At 32.0% G+C, this 17,299-nt stretch overlaps 5 protein-coding genes across 8 annotated transcripts in view; 3 read left to right on the top strand and 2 right to left on the bottom strand.

Annotated features, from left to right (window-relative positions):
• Positions 1–474: 474 nt before the first annotated feature.
• On the bottom strand, positions 475–4,585 carry Trxr1 (Thioredoxin reductase 1). 3 transcript variants are annotated; one of them, XM_072906714.1, is made up of 8 exons: positions 4,374–4,585; positions 2,990–3,213; positions 2,771–2,901; positions 2,413–2,642; positions 2,085–2,299; positions 1,802–1,984; positions 1,041–1,399; positions 475–931 (listed from the first exon to the last, which is right to left on the bottom strand). In XM_072906714.1, the coding sequence occupies exons 1-8, from the start codon at positions 4,384–4,386 to the stop codon at positions 802–804; spliced, it is 1,485 nt and encodes a 494-aa protein (XP_072762815.1). In that variant the 5' UTR covers positions 4,387–4,585; the 3' UTR covers positions 475–801. The 3 variants fall into 3 exon arrangements, with proteins under 3 accessions (XP_072762815.1, XP_072762813.1, XP_072762814.1); XM_072906712.1 differs by lacking the exon at positions 4,374–4,585 and adding an exon at positions 3,847–4,003; XM_072906713.1 differs by lacking the exon at positions 4,374–4,585 and adding an exon at positions 3,260–3,395.
• On the top strand, positions 4,119–9,997 carry Sni (SDR family oxidoreductase sniffer). Its single transcript, XM_072906715.1, has 5 exons — positions 4,119–4,250; positions 5,306–5,357; positions 8,634–8,824; positions 8,916–9,068; positions 9,620–9,997. Exons 1-5 carry the CDS (start codon positions 4,125–4,127, stop codon positions 9,842–9,844), a joined length of 747 nt encoding a protein of 248 aa, XP_072762816.1. The 5' UTR covers positions 4,119–4,124; the 3' UTR covers positions 9,845–9,997.
• A 1,030-nt stretch (positions 9,998–11,027) lies between these two features.
• Positions 11,028–12,372, bottom strand: Bcl7-like (chromatin remodeling complex subunit BCL7B-like protein). The gene is made up of 4 exons (XM_072906716.1): positions 12,121–12,372; positions 11,532–11,607; positions 11,349–11,454; positions 11,028–11,272 (listed from the first exon to the last, which is right to left on the bottom strand). The coding sequence occupies exons 1-4, from the start codon at positions 12,210–12,212 to the stop codon at positions 11,154–11,156; spliced, it is 393 nt and encodes a 130-aa protein (XP_072762817.1). The 5' UTR covers positions 12,213–12,372; the 3' UTR covers positions 11,028–11,153.
• Positions 12,373–13,056: 684 nt separating this feature from the next.
• On the top strand, positions 13,057–14,777 carry LOC140673093 (synaptic plasticity regulator PANTS). Of its 2 annotated transcripts, none has more exons than XM_072905749.1 (5): positions 13,057–13,184; positions 13,441–13,530; positions 13,897–14,061; positions 14,131–14,384; positions 14,570–14,777. In XM_072905749.1, the coding sequence occupies exons 2-4, from the start codon at positions 13,483–13,485 to the stop codon at positions 14,353–14,355; spliced, it is 438 nt and encodes a 145-aa protein (XP_072761850.1). In that variant the 5' UTR covers positions 13,057–13,184; positions 13,441–13,482; the 3' UTR covers positions 14,356–14,384; positions 14,570–14,777. The 2 variants fall into 2 exon arrangements, with proteins under 2 accessions (XP_072761850.1, XP_072761851.1); XM_072905750.1 differs by lacking the exon at positions 13,057–13,184 and adding an exon at positions 13,201–13,249.
• A 552-nt stretch (positions 14,778–15,329) lies between these two features.
• LOC140673088 (uncharacterized) overlaps positions 15,330–17,299 on the top strand; it is a 61,057-nt gene continuing 59,087 nt past the window's right edge. The window contains exon 1 of the mRNA XM_072905743.1: positions 15,330–15,873. Coding sequence (XP_072761844.1) covers positions 15,689–15,873 — 185 coding nt within the window. The 5' untranslated portion in view covers positions 15,330–15,688. The remainder of the gene's footprint in view (positions 15,874–17,299) is intronic.

The raw sequence follows: 17,299 nt of genomic DNA on the forward strand, positions 1-17,299 counted from the left end.
TAACAAATGCGACAGAAACATTCAATTTACAATACAATTGCAAAATTTTGATATAAAATAAAATTCGAATTTATATTCGATTCTTGATTTCCGAGAGATGATGTTATCAATATTGTAGATAACAACTGTTACTCATAAATGTATACAAAATTTATTATTTTTAATAATATATATAAATTTTTAATATTTATAATAATGTAATCGTTCCTAAAGATTCACTTTTTGTTAAAGTAAAAATGCATGTTACAGTATTCTTGTAAATTTATTATGATATGAAATAAATAGTAATTATAAATTACAAATAAAAATTTACAAGATTATTAAAAATGTTAATTTTTATTTTCTTTTACTAATTAGAAAATAAACGATTCAACACAAATAGAGAATTTTCTTTAGCTCGATAAGAAAGCTTATTTTTATTCATAAGGATATTTTTTTAAGCTTACAGCAAATGCTAATTACAATATCAATGTATTATAAATATATTTATTTCTTTTTAATACTTAAAATAATTATAATTTTTTGTCATTGATGCATATGCCATAAAGACGCTTTGTTTCTTGAAAAAATAATATATATAAAAAGTCACTGTATCAATGCAATATTATAATGTATCATTTCTATATTCGATTCTATTATTTGCTGCTTATTCTACGCGATATTTCAGCGCTCTGTATGACAGATTAAAACACTATCTGAGCTGAAAGGATCAGTTGATGACTGTTAAAAATGTCAAAGTTATCTTCGAGTAATAGATAATCTTATGTTAAACGATGACACTATGTATTTATGTACATCAATCTAACTACAACAGCTTTGTGGCTTAGGATCCAGGCCTGAACGTTTGGTGATGGATATACGAGTAAACTCCTCCGCTACCGTTGGATGAATTCCTACAGTGGCCTTCAATTTCGGGATTGTTAAACCACATCTACGAAAATACGACAAAAGTATGCGTTATAATATAGCTTCGTAATGTAATTTTTTTAAAGATAAATTTGTAATTTTAAATGATAATGATGTGTAAACTAAACGCTTACTTAATAGCAACAGAAAATCCTTGAATCACTTCGCCCGCGTTGGGTCCGACAAAGTGCATACCAAGCACTCTCTGATCATCGGTTCTGAGCGCGACAACCTTCACGTAACAACGATCGACGCCTTTTTGAGGAACGAAAAATTCCGTTGGTTTGTAGTACGCGTGATAAATCTCTATCTGTTCCTCTCCGTGAAGTGCGATCGCCGATTCTTCGCTCAGTCCGACGCATCCATATTCTAAAGGACTAAACACCGTTGTTGCTACATTTATGTAATCCATTTGCTCGGTAGAATTACCAAACAGCCTTTTCGCTAGGAGTTTGCCTGCATGTATAGCAACGGGTGTTAATTCGGGCCTTTTCTAAAATGAACATTCAAAAATTAAAAATCATTTTTTCTTAAAGTCGTTTATCATATTTGTATTAAGCTCATTTTAAATATTCAATTATAAATCTTTTTAACAGTTTATAAATAATTATTAAATATATTTATAATGAACATTGCCGCTTTCGACAACAATAAGATAAAAGAAATGGCGTTACTTGTTTCTTCTCTTTTCGAAAAGTTCGGTTTCTTTTTGGACAGATGGTATATATTAAATACATAATATATAAAATATATTAAACATATATTAATACATTAATTAAATGTTTAAAAGATTTATATGTATATTGAATAGTAAAAATATTTATATTTTTAAAATATGTAAAAATCTTTTCTGATCCAATATATATTTTAGTATAAAATTTCACGAAAAACTTACATGAAGTACATCGCCAACTGCGTAAATGTTTGGAATACTTGTTTGTTCATTAATTGCTTCAATCTTGTCAGTTTCTGGAACAAGCTTCAGCCCAGCATTCTCCGGTTTTAATTCTGCCGTAAGCGCTCGTCGGCCAATGGCAAATAAAACGGTATCGTACACGTCTTGATGAATTTCCCCATCCTAAAAAAAAATTTAAATTATATTACAAGTGCTACTACAGAGAAACTTATATTTATTCTGATTTTTTTAAATATAAATTTCTGTAAATTGGCACATATACCTTGTCGACCCAATCAACAAGGAGACGGCCATCCTCTTGTTTCGCAATTTTCTTAGGCTTTGCTTGATATTTGAAATGCACACCACGTTGTTCCATTTCTTCGGCAACGAGGTTTGCCATTTGTTGATCAAATCCGCGCAACACGATCGATCGGACCATTATTGTCGTGTCGTAGCCTAAGCCATTAAGAAAACCAGCACACTCTAGGCCAATATCTATTTCTTCATTAGAGAAAATATTAATATTCTTTTGTGTATAATTTTGTTATATAAATATCTAATGGAAGATGATCTGATAATAAATCGTATAAACTTGGTGGAAAGGATACATCCAGCTCCGACAACAAGAGTCTTGCCCGGAGCACGTTCTAAACTGAAGATATCGTCACTAGTTATGCCATACTCTAGAGCGCCTGGAATGTCGGGATATCTAGGTCTACCACCCACTGCGATTAGTATGTTTTTAGCTGTAAAAATCTTCTCCTCTCCTTTTTTAGTGATTCCAACTATCGTGTGCGAATCCTTGAAATGTCCCAGAGCATTGAAATATTCGACTTTCCTATATTAATGTAAATAATACTTAGCTAGCAAATGTAAAAGAAATTAAATAAAAGAAATAACAACATAAAGATTAAGTAATTAACAAAATAATAAGATTATAGATAGAAAAATTGGAAAACTACTAACTTTGTTCTAAGCTCGACACGAGTGACCCAGTTGACAGACTTGACGTGATTTTGTACAGCAGTTCTCAAAGCTTCCCAGTCAATCTTCACAGTCTTAGGATCAGGTAATTGCCAACCAAATGTTGCCGCCTCCTACAAATCACGTAATTCATACAGAGATCAGACGGAGGCTCTTTATCTTATTTTTGAATTATTACAATAATTTGAAACATTTATATACATGAACAGCTTCACCGAGCAATGCGGCTTGATGCATTAACTTTTTCGGTATACATCCCACATTGACACAAGTACCACCTAAACCCCAAGTGGTACCAAGGGGAGTGGGAGTTACATAATCCAAAACTGCCACTTTTGCATCTAGTCCCACTGCTTCTTTAGCTGCTGCCAGGCCACCGGATCCTCCACCAATGACCAAGAGATCATACGTGTAACTCTGATCAGCTAAAAGAAAGATAATCATATATTATATATATATATATATACACACAGGAAAGAAATATTTTAACAAAACGAGTTCTTGAAAAAAAAAGATGAAGCATTATCGTTAAAAAAGAAAAAAAAAATTAAGAAAGACGTTTCTGTTTTTTATGTATTTGTCTCTTTGAAATGTCACTCGAAGGTTTGAATCGCTCGCGAACCGACAGCTCTTTTACATATGTAACTAGAGGTTTGTTTTTTATTCAAAAGTACAGGAATAAAAACAAACCTATGTAGTGTTAAGCCCGTATCAGACTACGCATTAAAAATTGAGATTAAAGATTGAAGATTGAAATTTGACCAATCAAGACAAAGCAATTTTAGTTTCTTTTATTCTGACTAGTCAAATTCTAATCTTTTATCTTCAATCTTCAATTTTCAATTCGTAGTGTTATACGGGCTTCATCGCGATTGCTCTCCAGGTAGACCAGAAGGCCACAATAATGTCAAACTGACAAATAAAAATATGATCGAAAAGTGAGTTTTTGTAGTCATATTCTCGTCATTTTGACGTCATTCGATGTTACTTCGATATTATGGTGACTTTCTGTTCTACTTGGGTCTTGTCAATGGCTTATACCCTTGTTTCACACTCACTGCACATGCAAGCCATTGCGCTTCCGCCGTAGACGAACTCGTCGCATTTGACAGACGACGGATGCCAACGCGGTAACCCGAGCAACCTGGCGTGCGCGCCTCGAAGTGACAGGAGCCGCGTGAACACCGTTAGAGTCGCCATGATAACCGGCGACATATGCGATTCACGATATTGCAACACGTGACGTCATCGACGTATCGCGTCACATCAGTCGTCACGCGTTCTCCGAACGCGACGCGTTTTTCTCTGCGACCTGTTTTCCACGAGCGACGGAACGATGAGATCGATCCTAATCACCGGCTGCAACCGCGGCCTCGGTCTGGGCCTGGTGAAACATCTGGCCGAAACGTCACCGCCGCCGGACGTCATCTTCGCGACCTGCCGTGACGCGAGCAAGGCGACGGTAAGATATATCTTAGAGTGGGCGGCTTACTCTTACTATTTTATTCGTTCCGTCAAACACAATCGTCGGCATCTTTTAATTTACATACAATTCTGAGGATCTCAGATCTCGTGTTCCACTTACCAATCGGCGCCATCGCGACTCTCTTTACTCCTCGTGTGAAAGAACGAATTTTGCCCGTGCGATACAATCGGCTAATTGTCAAAAGGCGTTCGTGTAATGTCAAAAGTACTGAATTTAAAAACGCTTAATTCGGAGGAGAGCTAAGGTTGTACTGGCATCGATGTACGTTCACTCGTCACCATAAATTCTCAGTCCTCATCACCGCCATCTGGTATACTTTTACGTAGCCTTCCTGAGTCTTCCCCCTCCCTCACTCCTCTTCTTCCTCCCCTCCCCCCCCTGTCAAGTTGTCGCAATTTTGTAATGAGTCAGCGATAAACTAGGGTGACGATGATGATGATGATCAATGATCAACGAACGATTGTGACATCGGTAAACCAATTATGCAATTAGACTGCCCTGGAATGGTCCAGATTAATTTCTTTTGTTTCGTCTTCTTCCTCCTCTCCCCCCCCCCCTCTTTTGTTCCTCAAGTTGTCGCAATTTTGTAATGAGTCAGCGATAAACTAGAGTGACGATGATGATGATGATGATCAATGATCAATGATCAATGAACGATTGCGACATCGGTAAACCAATTATGCAATTAGACTGCACTGGAATGGTCCAGATTAATTTCTTTTGTTTCGTCTTCCTCCCCTCCCTCCCTTCCCCTCCCTTCCTCCCTCTCTTTTGTTCCTCAAGTTGTGGCAATTTTGTAATGAATCAGCGATAAACTAGGGTGACGATGATGATGATGATTAATGATCAATGAACGATTGCGACATCGGTAAACCAATTATGCAATTAGACTGCCCTGGAATGGTCCAGATTAATTTCTTTTGTTTCGTCTCTTCGACCCGTAGTTATTTCGTTTTGAAATATTTTTCACGGTCATTGTTACGTTTAAATTGAATTAAAAAAAAAAAAAAAAATGAGAAAAATGTTTGCAGGAGTTACGCGCACTCGCCGACAAGTCGTCGAACATACATATTATCGAGATAGGTAAGTGATTAACTAGTTTTTTTATTCGTTTCATTTGGTTACGCTAATTTCAATCGCAATGCGTGAATGCAGTTACGTCGTTATTATCTTTATTAGCGTGATAACATTCTTACTGCTAGAACGATTACAACTAAATTTGATGAAAGCGTTTATGGAAGCATCTCGAAACTTCGATAATTACTTTTCGATTGTGAGTTGTAATTAAAATAAATGTAGTTTTTTTTTTTTTCAAATATAAAAAGAATATATATTATATGCAACAAACTCTACACTTGTGCAAGGTAGTTTCAAATTAACGATATTTCGATAAAAATTGTAGTCGCATTGAGTTTATCGAAAAATAGTTAATGTCGAAAAATAAATTAATAATAAATAATTATAAGAAATAAATGCGACATACAACATTCTTCTGTAAACACTTTTATCTCTCAGATTTAAATAAGATTTATTCAATCCTACATTTTAATTATGGTGGTTGATAGATTACATTGTCTTGTCATCAAATTTTCTAATAACTTTTGAAATTAAGTTTGGGTGGATTTGTGCTGATATTTATAAACTTTTTAAAATAAGCTTAGAAACTCTTAGAAAGTAAAAAAAAATTTCGGTCTAAAATGACTTAATAGGGTTTATGACTCATAACCAGACTTAATAACTTTATATAAGTCATTTTAGATTGAAAGTTTTTTATTTTATATGTCACTTATGTAAAGAATGATTAATACAAAGAATATTACAAAAGTATAGCCTAGTGTGTGTTGTGTGTCATTTCATTTTTGGGATATATATTTTAATAATTTAAATCGAAGAATCAATTGTCGAGTTTCCAGTAAAAAGAATGCAAATGTTTAAAAAATATTGAGAGTCTGATACAACAGACATATTATTTTTAAATCGCGCATCCATTAAAGATGCGACTTTTATTTATAGGTAAAACACATAATCCGCAGAAAAAATACAAATGTGATATTAATAAATTAAAATTATATATATAAAAAAAATTTGAAAATTAAAATATGTAGGATAAGTCACGGAAACCCCTGACGATTTTGAAAATGAAATATATAACTGTATCAAAAATAACAATAGGATATAGAATACCGATTTATATTACTTATTCAGTTTTTAAAATTAAAAAAAAAAATTTACACTTGTCAAATGTCCTCCATACTTATCCTATATTACTCCCCCAGTAGAACAGAAAGTCACGATAATATTAAAGTAACGTCAAATGGCGTTAAAATGACACGAATATTATTACAAAAACTCACTTTTTGATAATTTTTTTGTCATTTTGACGTATTTTGATATTTTACATTATTTGTCACTTTCTGTTCTAGTCTACAGCCTTGAGCTCGTTAATATACAGAAAAAAATTACAGAGCAATGTAGAATAAATGCGGAAGACATTTGATAAGTGTAATTTTTTTTTAATTTTGAAAAATGAATAAGATCAAATAATATAACTCAATAAATGACATTTTATATCCTATTGTTAGCTGACAAAAAATAAATATTCAAGTTCATTTATTTATTTCATTTCAAAAATCAGGTCAAATTTTCACGACTCACCCCGTACTATAAGTAATTTTATATGTACATATCATAGACTTTTATATATTAATATGTCTATATAGATTTCTATATATTATTTTATATATTATTAAATAATATGCAAGCTACATAAACAAAATGATATTGTACAAGTTGATTTGAACATAAAAACATTGTAATAAATACCATACAAGAAATATTTGGACAGTCTCAATTAGAGAATGCTTACTTAATATAAAAGTAATATTCCTCGGCTTGACACATCGAAAACCACGTTTTCGACTTGTTTGCTTTCATATCCGCGGCCACGCACGTCGATTTATGTAATAAAGAGAAAAGAGGAATCTGACAATGAGAACGCGTTATGTCGTAAGTGTTTGTAGAAAGAAAATATGATTTTGTCGGAAGTTTACATCGATCGATATGTGCTATCTGATATCAGCTAGCGCTAATTTTCTACTTGAAAAAGATCAAACTTTTTCCACGTGCGATAAGAAAATCAATGTTTATTGTTTATCAGTGCATGACGCGACTGTTTCTATTACAATGCGATAATGACAATCGTATATAACTTGGAAACATTTAATTCAAATATATTTCACACGTACCTATCACATATATGTATATTTTGCGGATTAATATAAAATATATTTAATGGGATATAATAATATATACATGAATCCATGTTTTTTCTTGCATTTTAAAATCAAAAGTATTTATACGTGTTTTTTTTTTTAATTCTCAACATTTTTAGTTGTAATTTTTTGCGTTTAATTATGCAATTATTGTAATATAATTTAGGTTTAATAATATTCAAGGAAACACAAATACAAAAATACTAGTCATTTCCCATTCTTGTTTATTTGCTAATGAGATTGAATACAACTCCAAATTGCTTTGACACGTCACAATTTTGAGAAATTTGCAATTAAAGTAGCAACTAAATTTTGATGTATGTATTTTGTCATAGCTGTGTGGTATATAATGTGTTGGAAAAATTTTATTGCAATCACAATTAAGTTGTTCAGCTCTCAAAAAGAATTTGTTGCGTCAACTATAATTAATAAAATATTCAGTTAAATATCCTATCTATTGCGAATTAGATTATTGAGGATCTATATTAGATAGGTTTTAATTATGTATATTTAATGTTTATATTTTTTTAAAACTTAAGTTTTTTTTAATCGTTTTTGAATCATAATTTTTAAATATAAATTTTCAATGTCAAAGTTTAAAAAAATGTTTTAATTTTTGCAAAAATTTAGCGTATATATATATATATATATATATATATATATATATATATATATATATATATATTTACAGGGTGGCCCATTTTAATCAATCCAGGCGAATATATAATTTGAGTTAATTTTAACATTAAAAAAAATTTGATTTTAACAACTTAAAAACTCAGAAACTTAAGACCTATTAAAATTTTATTTATTAAATATATTAAAAATAATTTATTAATTATTAAGAAGTAGTTTTATTTATATTTGTTAAGTAGTTGATAGAAAAAAAAAAAAAAAAAAAAACAATCTTACCGCATTCATTTGATCAAAAGTTTAGGACTCTCGTAAGATCATACACAATTAATTGCAAGAAAATACAATAAATCATGTTTCGACACATTATAGACTTATTTTTTCGCAAATATAGATTTAGTATTGATTGTTCGTAAAACGGTACTTTATACATTTCCTTTTCTCTTATTATCAGATTTGACAAACACGGATGGCTACAAGAGAGTCGTAGATATAGTCAGCAAAAAAGTAAATGACATCGGTCTCAATGTTCTTTTTAACAACGCTGGTATTTCCAGTAAGTTTACACGCCTCGGCCTTGTGAAGAAACAGCAAATTATAGATGGTTTTCTAATAAATACCGTCGCACCTATTATGCTCACAAAGGTATGCTTATACAATGCATTCACTAATATTTTTTTAATACAATTAAAGTACTCGATTTACACATATATATATATATAACAATTGATTCAAGGCTTTTTTACCATTGCTGAAAGTGGCAGCGAAAAATGTCAAGGACAAAACCGAATTAAGCGTAAGAAGAGCAGCTGTTATCAATATGACTTCTATTTTAGGCAGCATTGCTGAAAATAATGACGGCGGTTTTTATCCTTACAGATGCAGTAAGGTAGGGTACTCTAAGACTTAAGATATCCATATACATATATTCATTATAAAAACAAATGTTTAAAAATTTCGGAAATCTTGTTAAAGTTAAAATGAGAGTTATCTACGAGCATTAACCAGCAACATTAATTTCTTTAACAATTTTTACATCTTGACTATTTCAAATAGTCTATTTGTATTCTAATTTTTTATGTTTTAATATTGCTGAAGAGAGTTCAGTCTAAAAGAACGGTTTGCATTATTATTTATGTGATTCATTAAAATTTTTGCTTTAATATATTGCACATACATCACTATATTTTCTTGAGCTTTCCCTATTATTTTGTTTAAAATATTATCTCATATTATCTTGGTAAAGTTCATAATATGCATTCAACAAAATCCGCGCGTGTACTTATTATAATCTATTATGTAATCTTCTATGAAACTAAAATGTTATATTAAATTTATGATCAAATTATAATATCGGTATGTATTTCATATCGCATATTTAAATATACTTGAAACAAATTTTGAAAAACAAATATATCTTATCTAATCTCATACACACAGACGGCACTTAACGCAGCGACCAAATCGATGAGCATCGATCTGAGAACAGATGGGATTTTGGTGACATGCTTGCATCCTGGATGGGTACGCACTGATTTAGGTGGCAACAACGCTCCGATGGATGTTGACACCAGTGTCAACAGTATTCTAAATACCTTGAACTCGTTGACAGAAAAGCATACTGGTTGTTTTGTCCAATATGATGGTAAAATACTGCCCTGGTAATAATGGGCAAATAAAATATTTACTCAAATAAAATGTTTTTTATACATTTTACACAATATTGTTTTTAATAATGTGTGTTATATAAAAAGATATAAATAATTTAAATAATATTAAATAATATTATATACTTTGTAAAAATTTGTCAAGTAAATAAAAATTTATCTCAAGATGATCAAGTTTTAACTTAATATTTTGCATTAAATAACTTTAGGGAAAGTATTTCTATAAATATTAAATATTTTCTTTTCTCGTATCTTTTTCATACTCAAACCGAAATACTTGCTATAAGAGCTAGTGTGAATATCTTTGTACAAAGTTTAAAAAACAAATATATCACACTTTTTCGTAAGCTATGTATAGTATGCACTGATTTAACTATTTTATTTGTATGAGCTCAAGCTTATTTTGTACATATCACGGTGCTATAACGCAAAGGAATGCAAAGTCTTCTATAGTATCAATCATATAAAATTCTATAGTAAGTCAAATAAAAAGAAAAAATGATATTTGGTATATATACAATGATTTGATGACTCACAACTTTTTAAAAGCAAAAATGTGTTGAGACAAAATGTACTTGTGTTTTTATACACATCAGCAGTTAATTTATAATAAAAATAATTCTAACGATATTCGAATATTTTGTAAATACTCTCTGGTATAGTAATATATCATTACAATCAGAAAAATAGCAAGTAAAAAAAGAAAACAAAAGAAAATATATAATACTTCAACATTGTTACATATAATTGCTGCAAATGTACAATTTGTTATCAATTTTTATTTTTACTGACTTTCAAGATTATTTTTGTAATATTGCAATTTTTTTTGGAAAAATTATATAAAAACCTGAATTTTAATAATAAATTGATTGAGCATTTTCCAGTTTTTATCTACCAAATTGATGAATCATTATTATAATTCCTAAATTCAATGGAGAAATTTATAATAAATCCATGTGTAAAAAAATAAACTCCATTATACATAATTCAGAACATTTCATAAGATTATTCATAGTTATATATATATATATATATATATATATATATATATGTGTGTGTGTGTGTGTGTGTGTGGGTGTGTGTATGTGTGTGCGTGTGTGTGTGTGTATGTATGTATGTATGTATGTGTATGTATATATATTATCTCGAAGATTTCATACTAAATTTGTATAAAACAAAAATTTTTCTTGTAATTCAGCCATGTCAAGAGGTACGATTTAACACAAAATTATCAAATTTACAAAATAGATAGATTCCTAAATGTCAAACTGTATATGACAGTGACGATGTTGATTATGAATCAAACATTAGTCAGTCTTTAATCTCTTAGGTGCAGATTCACTATTTTGTGAATTGGAATCCTCCGAGAAACCCAAATGTGCAGAAAAATCTGTCAGTCCTTGGGAATCGCTAACAGTGGAAAAACCTAGAATAAGATCAACACATTTTATTAATCATCAACAATAATATTTCTTTTAATAAATCTTTAAAGCCAAACTCACATGTATTAGAATCTTCTGTAAGTCCAAAATTAGAATTTGACGAATCTATTCCTGCTTTTCTTGGTAAACCATTCTCCTTATCAGAAACTGTTTTACTTTTCTTCTTCTGGAAAAATAAAACATTTACTATTAATTATTTTCTTTCATTATAATTTTACTCATGATTCAAATTATCTTATATACTTGATCAAGAGTGGAAATTGGAACCCATTTGTATATTTTCATAGTTGTCTCTCCTATAGTAACCCATTTTTTTTCCCTGCAAGATACATTCAAAATGCTAATTAATTATTTACTTTTATATGAATAATATTAACAAAAGATGAAAGAAAAGCTATTGGCTATTTTTCATAGCAAAAAAAAATATATATATATATTATATATTTATTATTGTACAATAACAAATAATATAGCCATCCAATTAAATAATGTAGCAATATTATATGCATATAGATATATGTTATAAAAGTTATAACATATGAAATAATGTAAGCTAAACTATCATTACATACAAAGAATAGTTTACATAAAATACAAAGAATAAAGTAATTTTACTTTCAACAAATTAGCTCTTATTGCATGTGATAGTATTTACTACGATCTCATACTTAAAAACAAATACATAATTTAACTTCAATTATTAACAATTAATCTAAAAACTCTAAAAATAAAAGTTCTCTCCCTCATATGTTATCTTCTAAGCGAATGTAACAAATGACAATCGCAAGACTTGGTAATTCTTCCTCTCCAAAGCTTCCATAGAAATACTTACCAGTGACGAACTTTATCGACTACCTGCATCACACGTTTAATGTCATCCTTGGCACGACTACGGGTCTCTGCGCGCACTGACCGCGACATCATATTATTGTTTCTCGCACGATTAAATCACCGGTAATCGATTATTGCACCAGTCACTACACCAAAAACACCGGGACATCCGTGAAGCTGCGGGTGAGATGGACAGGTTAGAAAAGTGACAGGAAGCCACCGACGAATACCGATTGTTTCGTGCTCGATATATATAATAATATATATATACATATATATATATATATATATATATATATATATATATATATATGTGTGTATGAACACTATTCCATCCACCGATGTCTATATAATAAGTAGACGCACATACATATACATGTATTTGTGCCTTCGATGGTCTCACGAATACCACTCGCAATCATGGTGTAAATACCATGCTCGCGATTCGCGAATAGTATAGGGAATATAATATACACCACTCCCAAGACTAGGGATATATCGGGTATATAAACAACCCGGCCATCAACTGGTAAAGTAAAGGTGCCTTTTCATGCTGACGCTCGACGCTCATTTTTGGCGTCAAAACACATCACGTGATACAAAATTGACGAATTGGTATTTTTATTTTTGGTCACGTGATGTCTTTTGACGCTGAAAATGAGTATCGAGCGTCAGCATGAAAAGACACCTTAAAGGTGCTTTTTTATGCTGACGCTCGACGATCATTTTTGGCGTCAAAACAGATCACGTGATCAAAATTGACGAATTGGTATTTTTATTTTTGGTCACGTGATGTCTTTTAACGCCGAAAATGAGCGTCGAGCATCAGCATGAAAAGGCACCTTAAAGGTGCTTTTTTAGACTGACGTTCGACGCTCATTTTTGGCGTCAAAACAGATCACGTGATCAAAATTGACGAATTGGTATTTTTATTTTTGGTCACGTGATGTCTTTTGACGCTGAAAATGAGCGTCGAGCGTCAGCATGAAAAGGCACCTTAATTCACCTCCAGCCGACAGAGGTCATCACAGTGTCTCCTGGAGATCGTCAAAGAAAAGAAATAAGGTTGGCAATTCTTACAATTATTCTCGATAGATATTAGAGATATGAACAATTAAATTTAGAACTTAGTACGCATATTAAAATATCGAGATAAGTTTGTTGAGCAAATTCTTTTTTTAAATTTTGTGCGACATACAATGATATCATATAATATATATTATGTTGCGTTTATCTATACTCTAACCTACATCTAATCTATACCTGTAGCATGTTTGACATGTGTTCAGCAAATAGTAATGGATTTTATTCATTTGTGTAGAATTTAATGAAAGGTGTATGACTGAGACAAACTTTGATAAATATGAGCAAAGCTGAGGAAGAAAAAGTAAACCACGAAGATCGATGGATGGTACTTTATTACATTTTTCTTCTTATGTATCATCTTTTTATATTATATTATTTTATACATTCTCTGTCCAAAAAGAAACCGACTTTTTGAAAATAGACGAAACAAGTAACGTTATCTGCTTTATCTTATTGTTGTCGAAAGCGACAATGTTCATTATTGTGTATAAATTTCATGCCATTTGGTCCATTAGAAGCCGAGTTAGAGTGCCAAGAGTTACAGTGCGTTTTGACGACTTTCCGTCGTCCTCATATAGCATGAAATTTGTACACAACAATATTCTATTTTTGAAAATTTCGGTTTCTTTTTGGACAGAGGATATATTATTCGAATATCTTATCAATTATAAATTATATACTCTTTTGTTAGGTGAGGCCATGTATGATATACAAGGCCGAGTACGACGATTGTAGCAGTATAAGAGCTCGTTTCAATCAATATTTTATATTCGGCGAAACGCTCGATTGCAGTCAATGGAAGGCCGATTATGTCAATTGTTATGAATGGGAAAAAAATAAATCAGAAAAGGCATATGTATGTGTGCTATAATATTTTAATATATAATCTTAATGTAGCACAAAATAATGTTGCGGAAAATTGCAGGAACAGCTGATCGCGAGCGAGAAGCAGCGGAGGAAGGAGCGTTTACGCGCACATTATGAGAACGACGTCTGGGAGAAAAGGCAGAGACCGCCAGAGAACTGGAATGCTCCTTTACCCGAATGGATGCGAAAGGAGTTTGAGAACTCGTACCTGCATATAAGAAATCAGGAGATGAAGCAGAACAAGGAAATTTCCCAGCTTGATTCGAGATGCACTATTTTGTAACAATTAAGCAACGGATTTGATGTTTAAGAGTAAGTAACATGTACATAATATGTATATATGTATTTATTATTTATTATATAAATCAAACTACATACATTGATATATATGTGTTATTTGGTGGTTTCAATATACACCATTGTGTATATTGAATTTTACTATATCTTTCCATGCAAACAATCATTTGACATTGCTTTGGATTTTATTGTGTCAAAAGGTGTGCAACTGAAAGAAGAATGAGAACAATGTCGAAAGAAAACAATTGCAAAAGGACCTTCTCATATACCAAAGCATTGAATTGTTTTAAGTATTGTCTCGAGGGATGCAGAACAGAAAATCGACATAAATTCCCATACCATTTTCTTTCAGCATTTATTTATTCATTTCTCGGCATAGTATTTCATCCAACGAACGGAAATCCAAGAGGAAAAATAAATACATAATGATGATCTTATTTTAGTGCCCTATGCACAAAAAGTCGGAAACTTTGTCACTACGCATTATCACCTAACGTTGGCTCTTAATGGTCCGCGAAACTTCAAAAATTAGTTTTAATATTCTTATTTAGGAGAATTTCGACAAAGATTGTTTTTTCATTTTTCTTTAATTCTTTCATCCCTCTAATAATTAATTAAAAATATTCATTTCCCGCCAAGTACCTATAGTCCTTATCGCGCTGAAGCGCTGCGCAGCTGCGGCTCGTTGGCAAACTCCGCGCATGCGCAGTGGAAGAACTGGTTTCCAAACGAAACCACCGGCCACAAGTGAATGCAATGACGTGTTTCGTGTAAAGTCGCCGATATCGGGCATGCGCAATTGGCTATCTTATTTTTCTGTCACCGTCTCGCGATAAGTTTACGCCGATGTGGATGACAGTCCACAGTAGTAAAAAGAGACGGACGAGAGACGCGAAGCGGGAGAGAGAGAGAGAGAGCGGAAAGGACGCTTGACGTTTCGAACGCTTTGCGCGCGCGTCGGGCATCCCTGCTCCACTTCGCACCCTTTCTCCAGTTCCGCATCGGAGCACTGGCTCGTTGTTGCGTACGTGCGTATATATACGTACATACGCAACGCAACGCAACGCAACGCAACGCAACGCAGCGCGTATCCGTAGTGATTGTCGGCGTACACGAGACACCGTCAGTGAATGAATGACGTAACATCTGTGTACGGACATATCGGCCGGGCTTTATCGTTTTAAGTAAGACGGTAGTAAAGTCTGAAGTGAGTCTGAATCGAATCTCTCGCTCGACCTTTATTACGCGTCTCGTGCGCGCGCCGCGCGTTTCCCGCGGCACGTGCATCAGTGCGTTGTAGCATAGCAGTGCGACACGCAATGGCCACGGACGTGGTCGACGGCGATTACCTGGGTGCGTACTCGCGTTTCTTCGCGGAGTTCGTCGCCCGGGTGAATCCGAACGATCAGCTGCCGGTGAAGGTGAGCGCTTACGACGTCGACGAGGGCGAACTGGTCGGTGAGATCATCAACGTGACTCTACAGTACCTCAATAAGCACACGATGTAAGCACACAAACGCCTTGCTTGTTGTTTGAATTAATTGCCTCGCGTAGGAGAGACGTGTGTATCTGACATTTCGCTCGCATTTTTATCGTAAAACTGCGAGACTCGACGCTTTCGAATATACCTTAGATAAATAACTTTATCCTTGAAATGTCCAGGATAAATATTTGGAATCTCGTACAGAAATGTGCTCTCTCTAATTAACTCTGACTCGTTTCCATGAACGTTAATTGGAGAATCGATTATGATTTCATTGATTAGGTCTGTTGTTTCCTAGAAATAGATATTGAAAGAGCCGCGAAAAAGTAACTTTAATCGTAGTTGATTGTAATAATATTTTATACTTCTAGAATACAGTGCGTTAGATCCTTGATTTTTTTTTTTTTTTTTTTTTTTTTTTTTCCTACATATTCCCTCGCATTCGCAGATAAAGAAATATATATTATTTCTAACACAAAATATTCAATCACTTTATGAAAAGTTCCGATCAGATCATATTTTTTTTGTTAGATAATTTCTTTATTTAAACCAGTTTTTTACTTTTTATACAATTTATTGGAGCGAATGCAAAAATATTAGTTAAAAGTAACATATTTAATATTAAATATTAAAAGTATATTTAATATTATAAAGATATTTAAATTGGTGCACGTTGTATATATATATATTTTCATTAATATAAATTTTAATAGAAAAATAAATGTAAATTTTTAAATCAAAATAATATTGACAATAATTTATTATTAGAAGGATGAAAAAATTAAAGAAAAATGAAAAAACAATCTTTGTCGAAATTCTCCTAAATAAGAATATTAAAACTAATTTTTGAAATTTTGCGGATCATTAAGAGCCAACGTTAGATGATAATGCGTAGTGATAAAGTTTCCGACTTTTTTGTGCATAGGGCACTAAAATTTCTTGGTCTTATACCAAGTAACATAATATAAAATCGACGCACTATCATCCTTTACATTCAAATATTATGCATATCGAAATACATCAATTTTACATTTTATTATGCTAATCTGGCATACAAAAAATTATGATTCTTTTATTTTAAAATTAAAAAAATTAATATTGTAATCTCTTTCTTTCTAAAGTTTTAAGAAAAAAAAATGACGTATTGACAATATGAATTTTTTCGTCAAATTTCAAAATTGCTTTCATATAAGGAACCTTACTATTAATTTAATTCGTTTATTAAAATAAATTTCAAAGCATCTTTATACATGGATTTGAAACTCATCATTTTTATAAAAGAAAAAAGAAAGCACTCGCAGAGTTACGAGTTATTTTCTCAGTTTTTCGAGTAAACGCGTAAATTTGTATTGCGATTCTAGTGCAGAAATGCCCGAGCGCTTTTAAAACCGCGAGAATATCTCGTGTGCGTGTGTGAAAAAAAATAAAGTTGGCACGCAAAAAAGTT

Source organism: Anoplolepis gracilipes, chromosome 14, assembly GCF_047496725.1.
Source record: "Anoplolepis gracilipes chromosome 14, ASM4749672v1, whole genome shotgun sequence".
NCBI classification, from domain to species: domain Eukaryota; kingdom Metazoa; phylum Arthropoda; class Insecta; order Hymenoptera; family Formicidae; genus Anoplolepis; species Anoplolepis gracilipes.